At 41.9% G+C, this 15,344-nt stretch overlaps 1 protein-coding gene across 14 annotated transcripts in view; it reads right to left on the bottom strand.

Moving 5' to 3' along the window:
- neo1a (neogenin 1a) overlaps positions 1-11,503 on the bottom strand; it is a 175,679-nt gene extending 164,176 nt beyond the window's left edge. For all 14 annotated transcript variants that reach the window (XM_088992117.1, XM_088992123.1, XM_088992120.1 and 11 more), the window contains exon 1: positions 10,944-11,503. In XM_088992117.1, coding sequence (XP_088848243.1) covers positions 10,944-11,037 — 94 coding nt within the window. In that variant the 5' untranslated portion in view covers positions 11,038-11,503. The remainder of the gene's footprint in view (positions 1-10,943) is intronic.
- Positions 11,504-15,344: the final 3,841 nt, after the last annotated feature.

Here is a 15,344-nt window from a genome sequence, read left to right as displayed (position 1 = left end):
GGAGCACCGTAATAACCGGATTATCGTAACAACCGGGTATCGTACTAAACGGTACTAATTATACATAAAAAGACTAGAAATGTGCAAGGGAAATGAAAATAGTATCGTAATAAGCGGTACTATCGATATAACCGATATCGATATAACGAGACTTTACTGTATATATATATATATATATATATATATATTTGTGTTCAAGCCAATGGGAGAACTTCTGTTCAAGCCGAGATGTGGAACATTGGTTAGTGTAAAAATCCATTCATGTCTCGAGTTGCCAAGAGCCACAGGCCGGGCACAAGGCGATGGCAGCCAGCTGGATTAAGCGGCACCTACAATCGACTCTCTGTGACTGAGAGCCTCCACACCCTTCCATCACATGAAGAGCTGCTTTGACTGACTGAAGCCTGAAAAGTTCTTTGTGTAAAATAGTTGATAACTGGACTGAATGAGTGTGAATGCCGTCTCCCGTCGAAACACTCCACCACTGTGCAGATGTGCTGACAAATGACTGAGCATTTGAAATTCGTGTTGCACTTTTGATGGGTACGGCATCAATTAGTTCACAAAATCCCTCCATCGGGAATGCCGTTTGATTCTTGAATTGCTCTTAGAAGCGAAAGCTAGTTACTAGTAGCTGCAGTATAATCACAAAATTGCGCCTTGAGAAGACTTTCAGTTGAATTCATCACAACCTGGACGTCCTCCAAAAAGAGAGCAGAGAATAAATTAATGCCGGAGAGCTGCAGGGTGCTGGCACTCCAGGTAACGTGCAATCAAATAAAGGTTCATAATCGGTTAAACTGCCATAATGTGTGACCTCCGTGGCTGTCAGGATGAAGACTCACCTCACTATTACGGTACATTAACTTACCTGTACCTTATTGGCAGTTTTAGCTCACAATGAAATGATGATTTGGGTTTCCAACCTACTGAGACATAAATGGTTGTGATGTGGATGCAATCTATTTGAGATGAACTGCTGGCGTCACTGCTCAATGGAAGCTAATTGTGCTATTTTCCCAGATTTTCTTCAAGACACAATTAGCCTTGTGCAATCAGCTACATTGCCTATTTCTGCTCAGTAAGAAAACAAATAAACAAACACTTAAGAATGTCAAAATAAAATGGGTTCTCATTAAGTGTGTGTGTGTGTTTTTTCTACTGCCACGTGTCAGCTCCAAGGAAGGCTCTTGTCTCCCAGAAGTCATTAAACCTCACCATTACTCAATCACAGCAAAACATGAAAGCTTGGTAAGCACAACAGCAGTGCGGCACACACAGCCAATTAAAAAGGAATGCATTTTAGAAACAGGAAAAACTAAGACTGAGATCTCCAAGTACTCATACATTACAAGAATGTGAAATATGGAGCAATGCTCGGGTACCAATAAAGTATGGAAAAAGTCAGAAACTTTGAAACCTCCAAAAGTTCAGCTTTTTACAAGCACCTTGCTCACCTCCTTGTTATCTAAGAGTAAATAGGGATTGCAGGTGAGGTACACGATGGAATGATAACAGGCCAATGGAATAGTAGGAAATGTAGGATATTAAATACAATGGTTATACATTTTTTTAAAAAATCATATAGAGAACCAGCTATTCAATATTGATTCTAGCAGCTGTTGAGATCCAAAGGCAAGCTTATAACACAACAATAATTTTAGATTTTTTTTTAAATCACACACTTCTCTTTTGTGCTGTCTGATTTCATGTTTAGACAGTTCATATTGAAAACGTAATGCTCAGTAATGCATTGGTCACCAAAACAGTTAAGTGGACCAGTGGCCATTTGAGCGAGTAAAAGAAATATAATAAAACAGAGCACTGTCTACACAATACTTCATAGTCAGGGATCGCTGCCAAGGGAAATTAAAATAGCGGAAAATGACGTCACCAGATCCCTGCCAATGGAAATTAACATAGTGGAAATGACATCACAGCTCCACTATTATTCTTGTGTAATAATAATACATTTCATTTATAAGCGCCTTTCATAACCCTCAAGGTCACTCTACAGTCACAGGATAGATTTTTCTGTGGGTGAGCAGCGGCACCCACACGAGCCAGCGTTCACTCAACCCGGAAGTAACTCAAATAGATAGAATGCTAGCTATTAGCTAGTAGCTAGGATATCTCTCTTCCACGACATCTTAACAAAGTGAAAAATGTGACGATGTTTAGCGCAAGTTTACTGGCGAAAAGTGCGGTAAGTGAGCATACTTATTTTCTCGTTTCATCGCGCGGTATTTTACTCCCGAGCGATTCCGATTGTCAACAGAAGCAACCGACATCGACCAAAACACATGAAATCATGCCGACTCAAGCACTACGCATTCTAATCATCCTATCACCCTTCAAAACAAGTGTTTTGGCTGTTGTATGCGGAAATAAAATAACTTTTATATGAAAATAGAAAATATCACATAGGCGAAAAAAAAATTGTGGACTTCCGCTAAATAGCGAACGTCTGGGATCCCTGTCTAGTTTCATGAAAAAGACGTTGTTTGGATGGCAGCCTATGTCTCTCCAAAACCGGTATGTCCAATCCCAAATGCCTAAATTACTCATGTCATTGGCATTACCGGTGCATTAACATAGCTCAATGCCATCACAGATGCTGTCATGTGATTTGCGTCGTAGAGCTTTAAATTATACTTACCCCACACTGTATTTACTGCTGTCTGAGGAATGGAATGTCAGACATTCGATGTTGGTCATTAGCCTCGGAGCTTATATGCAGTGATTTCTCCATATCCTCTGAAACTTTTGATATTATGGGCTGTAGATTATAAAAATCCCTAAACTCCCTTAAAATTGTAGTATGAGAATCATTGTCCTGAAAGTGTTCTATTTTTGTATTGCAGTTGTTCGCAAAGAGGTGTACCTCGCCTTATCTTTGCTTGTGAATGATTTAAGAAACCAGGGAAGCTCCTTATATATGCAATCCTGTCAGGCACCTTTTTCCAATTAGCCTGCTCACCTGTGCGATGTTGGAACCAGGTGGTTGATGAAGATTCCTCAACTTTCTCACTCATTTTTTGCCACCTGTTCCAACTTTTTACCAATTAATCATTTCATTAAAAAAACAACAGTTTATCAGTTTAAACATGAAATACTCTCCTTATTTTTGTTATTTATTTTAATGCAGGTTGAACATTTTTATGTGTGAGTAACACAACCTTCAAACTCCATGATAATTGGTTTTGTAAGTCAAATGGGTACTTGAGCTTTCAAAACTAAACATCAGCTACACATCATTTCTGCTATGCAGAAAAATTGGAGCATGGGAAATGTTGAAAGGTCCATTATTTCCACTGTGCAAATAATTCAGGCCTTGGCTGAAAGTGATATACAATATGAACACACCCTGCAATGCAACATTTCTAACCAGATTTAATAATGAGCAAATTAGTCAACGGAAGATCATTGTTGGATGAATTAAAAGCCGAAGGTCTTTTGACTCTGGCACAATAGGCAACTGAAAGTTTCATTTGGGTAATACCACACAGCCCCATCTAACCCCAGACGTGCCAGCAGATGTGACGCCGTGTACTCAGCACATATTGATCAGTCATCCCTTAACAATTGCCCGCTGTAAACGATGAGTTTACGCAAATGATTTCAATATTTTATGTCATTTTGACTGCCCCGCCAAAGCCTTCTCACAATTTAGTTTTCATTGTGAAAGCGGGGACATCAGTACTCCGCCTCTTGCATCAAAAGAATTGAGCAGCACCGCACAGTGTTCACTCTCTACTATGATGGCCCAAAAATGTCCAGTGAAGGAAGGGGATTCATTCGCAGAGTCGCTAGTTCAAAAACATTTGGCAAACTACACAGTTATCCAAATCTCTTGACAGAGATTATTAGGACTTTATGCACACTCGAAGCTCATTAATAAACACATCAGTACTGTATTCAATATACAATATTCAATATTGTACAAAGCACGGTCCACTGCATGATGTTTTGCTTGGACATGTTTTTGCCATTTTACCCAATACACTCAATGTTTTACGAAACTCTCAAACCATATTTCTCAAATATTGTATTAAAATCTACAAAACAGTATTTAAAACCAGGTTGTTTAAAATTGTCATGATCTGGTTGGCGACCAACGGGTGGCGCTGTCGGCCCCGTCTGCACCTGCACAGGTGCTGGTCTTCCCGATCAGTGGCGGACTGCCACGTTCGGATTGGCGACCAACGGGTAGCGCTGTCAGCCCTGCCTGCTGCCTCGCAGGTGCTGGTTGTTCCCAATCAGTGACACTCAAAAGGACTCCCGCCACGGCCATTCGCTGTCGGGTCATTGTTGTATGCTTTGTATCCATTGTGTATGCAATTGTATGCATTGTGCATTGTGTATGCATTGTATGCTGTGCATGTGTCTGTTTCATCTTGGCAGACTTTTACTCTTAGTTTTTCTTTTGATACTTTGTATTTTTCTGTTCAAATGATTTTAACGTTTTAGATTTTGTTCCTGTTGACTTTATTTTAATACAATTTCTCAAATACAACCTGCTGCTCCCTCCTGCCTGCTTTTTGGGATCCACAACTGCTATCACCACCTTGCAAACCGTGACAAAAATATGCCGTTGCTAGTCACTGTCGTTGCTGCAAAACAATCAAGAGTGAGACTGGGATCTGTTGCAGATGGAGCCATGTGGCTGTAACCTAATGAGCTGTCACACATTTGGTCAGTAGTCACCAAGCAATATCATGTGAGATTTCAGACAGAGAAAAAAACTGAGTATAACGCGACCTTAATTTATAATTTTTATGTTTTAATGAGATTAATGGTGACTGTATTTTCAGGCACCATTATTTATTTTCAGGTTGTGCCCATTCAGGATAACAAAGGAGTGTTCCATTTCTTACAGAACTTGGTTTCACATTAGAGAACGATGCGAAAGTACAGCCTGATGTGAGATCAACACTTCTCACGTTATGACACCCCCCCACAAAAAAGTGCCAAATATGTACCGACCAATTCCCTTTTTTACACAGTTTGGGAGGCAAGAGCATTCTGAAACAGTAGTTCGGAAAACTACTTTTTACACACACACACACACACACACACACACACACACACACACACACACGCGCACACACACGCACGCACACACACACGGGAACACACACAAAATCCTCAATTCACCCCTTGGGTGGCTGTTGCAACCTCTCGTCTCGTTTGGGTGTCACTGCCCCGAGTGCTCCGACCACCAGAGCACGACTGTCACATTCACCTTCCAGGCTCTCTCCAGCTCCCCTCTGAGTCCTTGGTATTTCTCTAGTTTCTCGTGTTCCTTCTTTCTGATGTTTCCATCATTTAGGACAGAGACATCCACTACAACGGCTTCCTCTGCACTTTATCTATGACCATGATATCCTGTTGTGGTAGGTCAGTCTGTATCTGGAAGTCCCACAGGATCTTTGCTCAGTCTATTAGATTGTGATTTGTCTCTAAAATTGTGTAAAGTTTTTGGTCTGCATTATTGTACCGTATTTTTTGGTGTATGAGGCGCACCTAAAAGCCTTGATTTTCTTCAAAAGATGAACCAGCGCGTTATACGCAGGTGCGCTTTATACGCATGTGAAGTAATATTGTGCCACAACAGTTCTCACAATTTCTGTCAGCAGCCACCGAGTCCATTTCCACCTGGAGAAGAAGTCATGCATTACCCTGGCCTCACCGTGTGAAAAGGCGGAGTCTCATTTATGTGTGCCATTTCTGTATTTAACATACACATTGGGCGCACCGGATTAAAGGACGCAAGTTTTATATACCGATACATATCCTCTACTGCCATACGTACGTCCGCCTCACAACAACACACAAGCATACACGTGTGCGTATTTATAAAAACAGATCGGGAGCAAAATTGGGTTTGGTAGTGCTTTATTTATTAATTACAAAGTAAGAACATTTTGTAATCATCACTCAATCGGCGTCGGCATGGTAAAAAAAGAGCACATTACCGGTAACAGTCAGTAATCAAACCCATCAAAGTCCTCATCCTCTGTCTCAGAATCGAACAGCTGCACTAAACCAACGTGGCAGGTTCGCTTTCCTCACGGTCAGTCACTTTCTGTGCTGTGCGGCTCCTCGGAAATTATGCCGGATTTTCCGAAAACTCGAACTACCGTGCCAGCAGACACGTTACCCCAAGCCTCCATAATCCAGTAACATCCAGCCCTTTTCGTTTGCCTTAATAATGACGCCTGCTGGAAATGTCTCTTTAGGCAAAGTCTTTCTTTTAAAAATCACCATCGGCGGAAGTTTCTCTCCGTTAGCATGGCAGGCAACCACAACAGGAAACGAAGCCTTTTCGTCAGCTTTTCAGAATAATTCGCCGGCCGTTGATGCGCTGCGGTAGTCCTGGCCAGGATGGAAAAATGGCAGTTTCATAAAACGCCAGCACCAACACGGACCTCCTTGGAAACCCTTCAATTTAAACTGAGCTTCATAACCATGTCTCTTTGCCATTTTCTGAGTTGTTAAAACAGCAATGTTCTGCATAAAGCACATACCTGTTCTTGTATACACGAAACACGCCCACACATCCCCCGTCATGTTCTCTCTACCACGTCCGCCTCATGGTGGCCTCTAATACGTCCGCACTACAGGGCGCACCGCACATTTTCAAAAAAATCTGAGACGTTTATATGCGCATTATGGTCGTGAAAATACGGTATTATATTTGGAAAACTTTGTTCATTTATTGAAGTTGTGGCTTATAGTCGGGTGCGCCTTATATTATACACTCAGAGATTTTAAAGAATTTTAAAGATTTTTGTGCCTGGGGATGGATGGATCGGGTCGGATTCCAGGCTCGGTGATCTAGTGGTTAGCACGTCAACCTCACAGAGCAGAAGTATGGGGTTTAATTCCATCTCTGGCCACTCAGAGATTTTAAAGATTTTTGTACCTGGGGATGGATGGATCGGATGCCAGGCTCGGTAATCTAGTGGTTAGCACATCAACCTCACAGAGCAGAAGTATGGGGTTTAATTCCATCTCTGGCCTCTCTGTGTGAAGTTTGCATGTTCTCCCCCAGGCCTGCGTTTTCTCCAGGTACAGTGAGACCTCAACTTACGAACGCCTTATAATACGAACTTTTCATCATACGAACGTCAAATTTATGAATATTAAGCCTCATAATAAGAACTATTTTCATCTTACGCACTTCGGTGGAAGTGTGTATACATAAATACATAATCTTCTGAGGAAGAACACGAAAGCACACGACCTTCGGCTCTGGCGGAGTGATCTTCGGCAACCAAACAGCGCTCCAGCCGACGCTACTTTGCACACCCCCTCTCATTGAATGCACACGTCCTCCTTGCAGCTTTTTGCTTATACTTTTACGATTATGGCACCGAAAAAACCCACCACAGGCTCGTGTTCAGCCCAAGAAGAAACACAATAAAATCACCGTCGCTGAGAAGGAGATAATTGAAAAACACGAACGACGTGTGCGTTTGTGTGATTTAGCGACAGAGCGCGGCTATGCTAAGTCCACCATCGCTACCATCCTTCGCATCAAAGAAGCTATCAAATGTGTGTCTGTTGCAAAAGGTGTTTCCATGCTCTTAAAGCGACGGTATCGGGCAAACGAAGAAGTTGAAAAACTTCTGTTTATTTGGATTCACGAAAAGCAGCTATCCGGCGAAAGCGTGAGTAAAGCTATTTTATGCAAGACAGCACGGCTAATTCACACCGATATCGCCATGCGCCAACCTGGAAGTTCGGCGCTTATTCAGGATTTTAAAGCCCGTAACGGATGAGGGCGAGGAGGAGAAGGCAATGTTGGCAAAGTGGAATGATGCGCAGGCTTTTACCGAAGAGTTCCATCCAGAAAAGACTGGCTATGACAATCATCAACAAGATGAACGATAATGTGATGCCTCAGCCTCGTAACACCTTACAAGTCAGAAAGCAACAGGTGTCAATTAAGAGGTTTTTAATCAGCAAAAAGGATGAGGAGTCTTAACCTCATACCAGAGGTTAAGTTACCAACAGTCCTTCTGTGACTCTCCTTCCATAAGCCATCAATGACCATCATAAAGGTAAATACAGCTTTATTTTACAGCACAGTTTATTTCTTTAATCACAGTCCCCATGTAATGTGCCTCTCTTTCCAAACAGCAAGTCCCTTTGACCTTCGACCTCCAACGCCATTCCATCAAGTCATCAATGACCATCACAAATGTAAATAAAGTGACTTTATGATACAATGCAGTGTATTTCTTTAATTACAATACCATAGCACATTTATTATGCATAGGATAACGTAGGTTGTGTGTAGTTTTAAGGCTTATTTAGTTGAAAAGTATATTTTATGGAAACCCGGGAACGGATTATTCCCATTTTTTCCCATTTTTTCGAGATACACACTTTTCACCTTACACACTCTGTCTGGGAACCAATTAAGTTCGTAAATTGAGGTCTCACTGTACTCTGGTTTCTTCCGACATTCGAAAAACATGCATGGCAGGCTGAATAAAGATTCAAAATTGAGCACATATTTTATTTCACAGGGGTCCTTTTCTACTTTCTCTTTGAATCTGCCATTTTTTGGGTCATTTATGTCACACTGAGGACAGAGACATATCTTCTTTTCCTTTAATCTTTTCCCTTCAACGGGTTGGTCGCCACAGTGAAACAGTGTCCTCCATCTTCAGAGGTTTGATTCGCATGTTTGTTTGGGCCAAGCTTTTACGTCAGATGCCCTTCCTGACACAACCCTCTGTATTTATCCGGGCTTGGGACTGGCATAAGAAGACACTGGATTATGTCCCCGTGTGGCTACAGAACAAGCAACTCTATGAACTTAATAAAGATGAAGATGCTCAGTAAAAGGCTCCCAAACACAAAATGGTCATTGGCACAGCAACATTAGAAAAGCAAAACTATATTCACCATTTGATGACACGAAGATGAATTTTGATGCATTATAGTGATTGGTCGGTGGGGTCCGAATCTCTACCTTTGAGAAAATCCATACCTGAGGTTTAATATATAATTTATACTGCACAGCCCGAAATTAGCCTATGGCGCACATGAGCCTTATATTTTGTATTCGCAGCAGTAAAGTCCAGAAAAGACCAGTGTGTACTAAAATACATCACTTATTGCCTTAGTACCGCTACATGAGGTTGAAGAACACAAGAGACATTCATTCATAAATATTTAATTTCCTTGACAGTCTATACACAGCAATTCACAAACAAACAAAAATCACTACAAAAATCTGAAAGCGCTTAACTTTGAAAACCAAAACAGGAAAACTGGAAAAGAAGTTTTGGGAAAAGGCTGCAGAAGACCATCAGTGTGCAACTCAAAACAACAGTTGTTTGACAAGTCTGCGGGTCATGTTCCATCTAAAGTGTTCTGGGTTAATAAGACCTTGTGCTGTAAAAAAAATCAAAAAGGGTGGCAAAATGTTTACGCATTTCAGCCAGTTATTTGCATTGTCCGCTGGGAGATGATCAGCACACAAGTCAGTCCCAACAGGATTACAGAGATAAGATAGGGCCTAAATGGATTTTACACTGCCAGCAGCAACTTGTTGAAAAAGCCAAACTTTTAGGGGGGGGGGGGGGTTACCACAACTTGGAGGGAACTGAAAAAGGGGGAGTTGGAAGAGTAGCTGCCACATTTCAACAGATTAAGCAGAACATTAATTAAAAGTGAGGCAATATGTTGAGTCTATACGTGACCGAAGGGGACAAATTTGATGGCAGCTCTGCCAACTTTGATATTATCAGGTGACTATGTAAGAACTTTGAGTGAACATGTTGTGAATACACTGATTTTTTCGAGGGAGGTGGGTATAATTACCCCATAATTAGTAATGTGAGATTCCTTCACTGCGTGTGGGTCCCTCTTCAATTCTCTGGAATCAATCAAACCTCCCAAAGGAAGTCCCTGGTCCCCCTAATCTCTTGGTTTTATTACGTTCCAAAGTCAGCCTGTTTCACCCTACCCCCATCTCCCTCTTTTGTATGGGTCTCCTACTACTACACCAAGGAGGGTTGAGGAGAGTCTCTCTCTTTTTCTCTCTGTCCCTCTGTTTGTTTCTCTCTGTCTCTCTCTCTCTTTCCTTTTTCACCAATGCAGAGCTCTTCATGGAGGACAGGGTCTTTCATCTGGCTCCATGTGCAAGCAGAGGTCCGTCAATCCCAAGCATTCCTTCTTTAGGAAGCAAAACCAAGCCATTCCGAAAGCATGAACAACCTTTCTCACACACAACCTTGACGAAGCCCTGTAGACTTTTTCCAAACACATGATCAAACGGCTGCAACACATCATTCAACACGAGTCACAGACTCTAACCAGGCTTTTTCTATCATTTTTTTCCCCAAATGGCAACTGATTGCCAAATGTGACTTGAGCTCAGGTTGCAATCAATAGCATTCTAATGTCTGACAATGAAGTGCTGGGTGGTGACATTTCCCACAACAGAACACCGCCAGTTGGACTGATGGTGAAAAGCTAATGAATTGCGAATGTGTTTATCCATCAGCTAAACATGTATTGACACCCAGGTAATGAGATGTCTACTGGACTGATGGCCCCGCTTTCCTCTATTGAAAGTGACCATTTCCATTCAGGGCAACACGTTGGCGAACGCAAAACACGTGTTTGGCTCACGTCCCACATTCAAAACAAATAAAAAAAACATTAAGTGGAGGATTTGGAAGACATTGCATCCAAATGTAGAATTGTGCCGGTTGAAACAAGCCTACTTTAAAACTTGCTAATATGGTGAAAGGCTGCAAGACATGAACGCAACACAACCAGCGGCCATACGAGCTTTTCTTGGACAATATTGAGCGTTGTCCGTTCTCTCCGCGGGGTGTTGCAATTTAAGTTCCCACATTTCGGAATGGGCAAACGCAGCGACATTTTGAGAAAGACAAAACGAGCGAGGTGTGTACCTTTGTCGACATGCTTGGCCGCTGTGCTCCCCGTGCACAGAAAGGTGAGGCAGGAGAGGAGAGAGAGGAGCAACGGGGCTCCCCACTCGGCCATCACTTTTCACAAATAAATGCTGGCAGGCTTTCAGGAATCCAAGCTTTTGAACGAAATCCCTTTCGAAAAAAAGAATCCTGAAAAAAATCGCCAATAATAATCTAAAAAAAGTTCAAAGCGGCAAACCGCGAAACCGTACGGTCAGCCAGGTACTTAGAAGAGTCCTGGGAAAACATGGAGCTGGGAAAGAGAGCGTCGCAGGTTTTGCACACTCTTTTCGCAACTTGATCGCGGTTGAAGTCGAAAAAAAAAACAATCATCAATCCATGACTACCAAGGCGCAGAGCAAAAAAGAAACAGATCGGGCAAGTGGTGTCCAACACTGTGTAACCATCGACCTCTCTCTCCACTCCAGTGTCGGCCGTAAGCACAAAACAAGAAAGGGCTAGTAAATGGGGAACTGAGACCCTGGAGAGGGCGAAATCTCGGCCGCAGCCAACTCGTTGCTCTCTGTTGGGACGAGAGCAAGCGGCGACGAGAAGGAGGTGGCGGCGGAGGAGGAGGACCGGGGGGGGGGGGGGGGGGGGGGGGGGGGGAACTCCACTGGCTCACTGGAAAACGGGGCGTGGAGCTGTACCGACATTCGGATCCTGGCGGTCTGTTCTGGCAACTACTAAAATGTGGCGAGTAGTTTATTTTGGAATCATTCAGAAGTTCCTAGGCTATTTTTCCTCTCAATTCAAGAAAGTTTTCACTACTTTTTTTAATTAGTTAGTTATGCAATTTATTTTATTGCAGGTTTGCATGTTTTAATAATTATTTCATCTTTAGTTATAGTGTTGTCTTAATTAGTTCCAGTAGGCACATTTTAGTAAGAGTGTCTTCTTTTCCTTTCGGCTTTTCCCTTCAAGGGGTCGCCACAGCGAATCAGTGACCTCCATCTTCAGAGGTATGATCCGCATGTTTGTTTTGGCCAAGCTTTTACGTCGGATGCCCTTCCTGACACAGCCCTCTGTATTTTTCCTGGCTTGGTAAGAGTGTAATTGGTGGATTAATGATAAAGCAGGGTCAAAATAATTTCGGATGTAACAAAAGGAAGAACACTAAAACACCACCCATCCATTATCTGATGCAGTAGCAAGTATTTTGGATCCTATTCTAGCTCTCTTCGACAGCAGGTGGAGTACACTCTGATTACGTCACTACCCAACCAGTGGGCATGGACAGAAAATAATAATAATAATAATAATAATAATAATAATAATAATAATAATAATAATAATAATAATAATAATAATAATAATAATAATAATAATGATACCGCGACCCTAATGAGGAATAAGCGGTACGGAAAATGAGATGAGAGATGAGATAATGATAATAATAATAAATTCACGCACAATGCTGCGCAAGGTCCATTTTGAGGGTTACAATAATCTATCATGGGTGATTTTTTTTTTTAATGTAGGAGGAAACCAGAGTATGACTCTATGTGTCTTTGTGTTGTCATTTTATTTGTTATTTAGTTTGTTTTGTTTTTTTCACTTCATGTTACTTGCGGCTGGCGCGTGTGGCTGCTGCTGCTCACCCCTCGAAAAATATCCTGTGCTGTTATTTTTTTACTGTAGTGTCCTTGAGAGTTCTGAAAGGCGCTTATCAAGGAAATTTATTATTATTATTATTATTATTATTATTATTATTATTGTTATTATTATTATTGTTATTATCCAGAGAAAACCCACACAGGCACGGAAGAACATGTAAACGTTACACAGGACGGGTGGGGCTGGATTCCAACGAACAACTGCGTGCTACGCAGTGGATGACCTTGCCCCTCAAGCCAAAGACACCATTTAAAAAATGCACCCGCAACTAATGGATGAACAAACATCTGCAAACCAAATATGTAACATTCCACAAAACCTGGGGTGCAAAATGTGTTGCGATTCAAAGGTGCCTTCTCAACATTACAGCAGCAAGGATATGCATGTATCTTACATTTTAGGGAAAAGTCTATTATGAAAGCCATATCATAATTCGCTATGTAGTCAAAATTTGACACAGTCACTCAGGCTCTTCAATTGATTTCTCCTCAAAGCGGTAACAGGATGCAAATTCATTCAAAAGATGCTTGCGGTCACAACTCACACTCAGTCTCTCAAGCTGAAAAAATGTGAGAGTTCATCATTTCACTGACAACGATGTGCTTATTTCACATCTCATTATTGTCATCGTCACACAAGTTCTATTATGATATGCGTCATCATAAAATACGCGTCATGTAACAAAGGGTTACATGACGAAAGTGCTTGACTCTTAGTCTCTGTGTTGTCATATTTTTTGTTATTTAGTTTTTTTTGTTTTTCTTTTGAGTTCAAGATAGCGCCGCGAGAGTGGCTGCCTTTCCAGCAGCTCGTGTATTTTGTTTTTCTACTTCTTTCATTCCTTTCATAACTTTGTGTTGTCAAATGTAAATTTCTCTACTGCGAGACAAACGTAAATCCAATCCAATACCAAAAGTTCTTGTCATATAATTACAACATATGTTTAACTTATTTAAATATAAAGGCCTAATTTTTCCATCTGTAACTTCACTCAACAGATGGCATTGCATGGTGGCTGGAAATCCGAAGAAAGGCTTCAGTTGTAAAAATAGTCACCTCAGCTTCAGATAAATATGCTATAATGCTCCCTGGGGCAGAGTGTATCGTATTTTGGCAAAAAGACGCTAAGTGACAGTGAGGTTATGAATGCATGGAGAAGCTGCCCTTGTCACTTGTTTTAATTGTGAAAGGAATGAGGAAAAACAGGATAGGGCAGTGTCAAGTCTGCATCTGGATGGAAAACAAAGCAAAACAAAACAAAATATCGAAGAGCTCCCTCCGCTGGTATGAAAATCCCACAATTTACTGCATGTCCAATCTACCCTCCATTTCGTTAATTGGTCACATGCTTGGTCCAAAGTAGCAAACAAAACCATGACTAAAACTTGATAAAACAAAACAAACATGACAGGGTGAAACAAACAATGACCTGACACTGAATGGTCGTGCCGGGAGTCCTTTTAACTGCCACTGATTAAAACGACCAACACGTGCAGCTTCCGGCGGGGCTCCCCAGTGTCACCCGTTTGTCGCAAACAAAAACTTGAAAGTACCCCTCCCTCACGGAACTGATTCCAGAAGTCCCAACAGTCATCCAAAAGGCCCGCCTCGCCAGGGAACAGGGACCATGAGGCGACAGCTACCCGAACGTCACCAGGGAACAGGAACATCAAGACGACGGCAACCCTTGCCTCGCCAGGGAACAGGAACATCAGGGGGGGGGGGGGAACCCTTGCTGTGCCAACCCACAAGACTAGAAGGCGAGAGCAACCCTTGCTTCGTCAAGGAAGAGGAACAAGAAGGAGACAACAGTCCTTTCCTCGCCAAAGGACAGGAACGAGAAAGCGACAGCCTGATGGGAAGGACTTGCCTGCAGGGTGTAGTGTTGGGTCGGGTCATTCTGTCACGAATTGTAAGGTAATGGTGCTGGTGGACCCCAAAAATGCCGGCAGGAGGGAGGAACAGAGTGTATATGACAAATTGTATTAAATAAAGTCAGCAGGAATAAAATCTAAAACAACAAAGTCATCAGAACAGAAAGGTCGAAATAAGAAAACAAAACCGTGAGTAAAACATGATAAGATGAAAAAACCTCACTAGGTGAAACAAACAATGACACTGAATGGTCGTGCCGGGAGTCCTTTTAATTGACTGATTAAACCGACCAACACCTGTGCAGCTGGACTGGGGCCGTACAGTGCCACCCATTGGTCGCAAACTGAAATGTGACAAGTCCTGAATCAACGTTACTCTTTTATTGATTTTGACCTCGAGTGAAATCATCTAAATTCAGCATTTAAAATACAATACAATACAAACAAGAAGCATTGTTTACATATTGTTGGAGCTGACACTCGCTATAGTGACATGAGAAACAGACATCAGATAAATGATTGGCCAATAATAAAATTTAAGATCCATTTACACTGAATATTTCAGGGTCCAAAAATAATTACAACCATAATTGACCACAAATCAATACCCTTACGCGGTTCCATTCACTCGTTCGTTCGTTCGTTCGTTTGTTCATTCATTCTCACACTCAAACCGAGGGATAATTTAGAATGTTCAATCAGCCTGCCATGCATGTGTTTGGAATGTGGGGATGGAGAAAATGCCTTCAAATGATCGTGGATCGTAATATGCCATGAACCCAAACATATTTCACATTCTGGACTCCCTGTGCAATCTCCATGAAGGGCGAGTTACATACAGGATAGCAAACCATGATCGACATATTGTGCCATACATTATTAGTCCAGG

Source organism: Hippocampus bargibanti, linkage group LG03 (genome assembly GCF_051943395.1).
Source record: "Hippocampus bargibanti isolate YZ-2025 linkage group LG03, ASM5194339v1, whole genome shotgun sequence".
In the NCBI taxonomy this organism is placed as follows: Eukaryota; Metazoa; Chordata; class Actinopteri; order Syngnathiformes; family Syngnathidae; genus Hippocampus; species Hippocampus bargibanti.
This window is presented reverse-complemented; position numbering and strand designations above follow the sequence as displayed.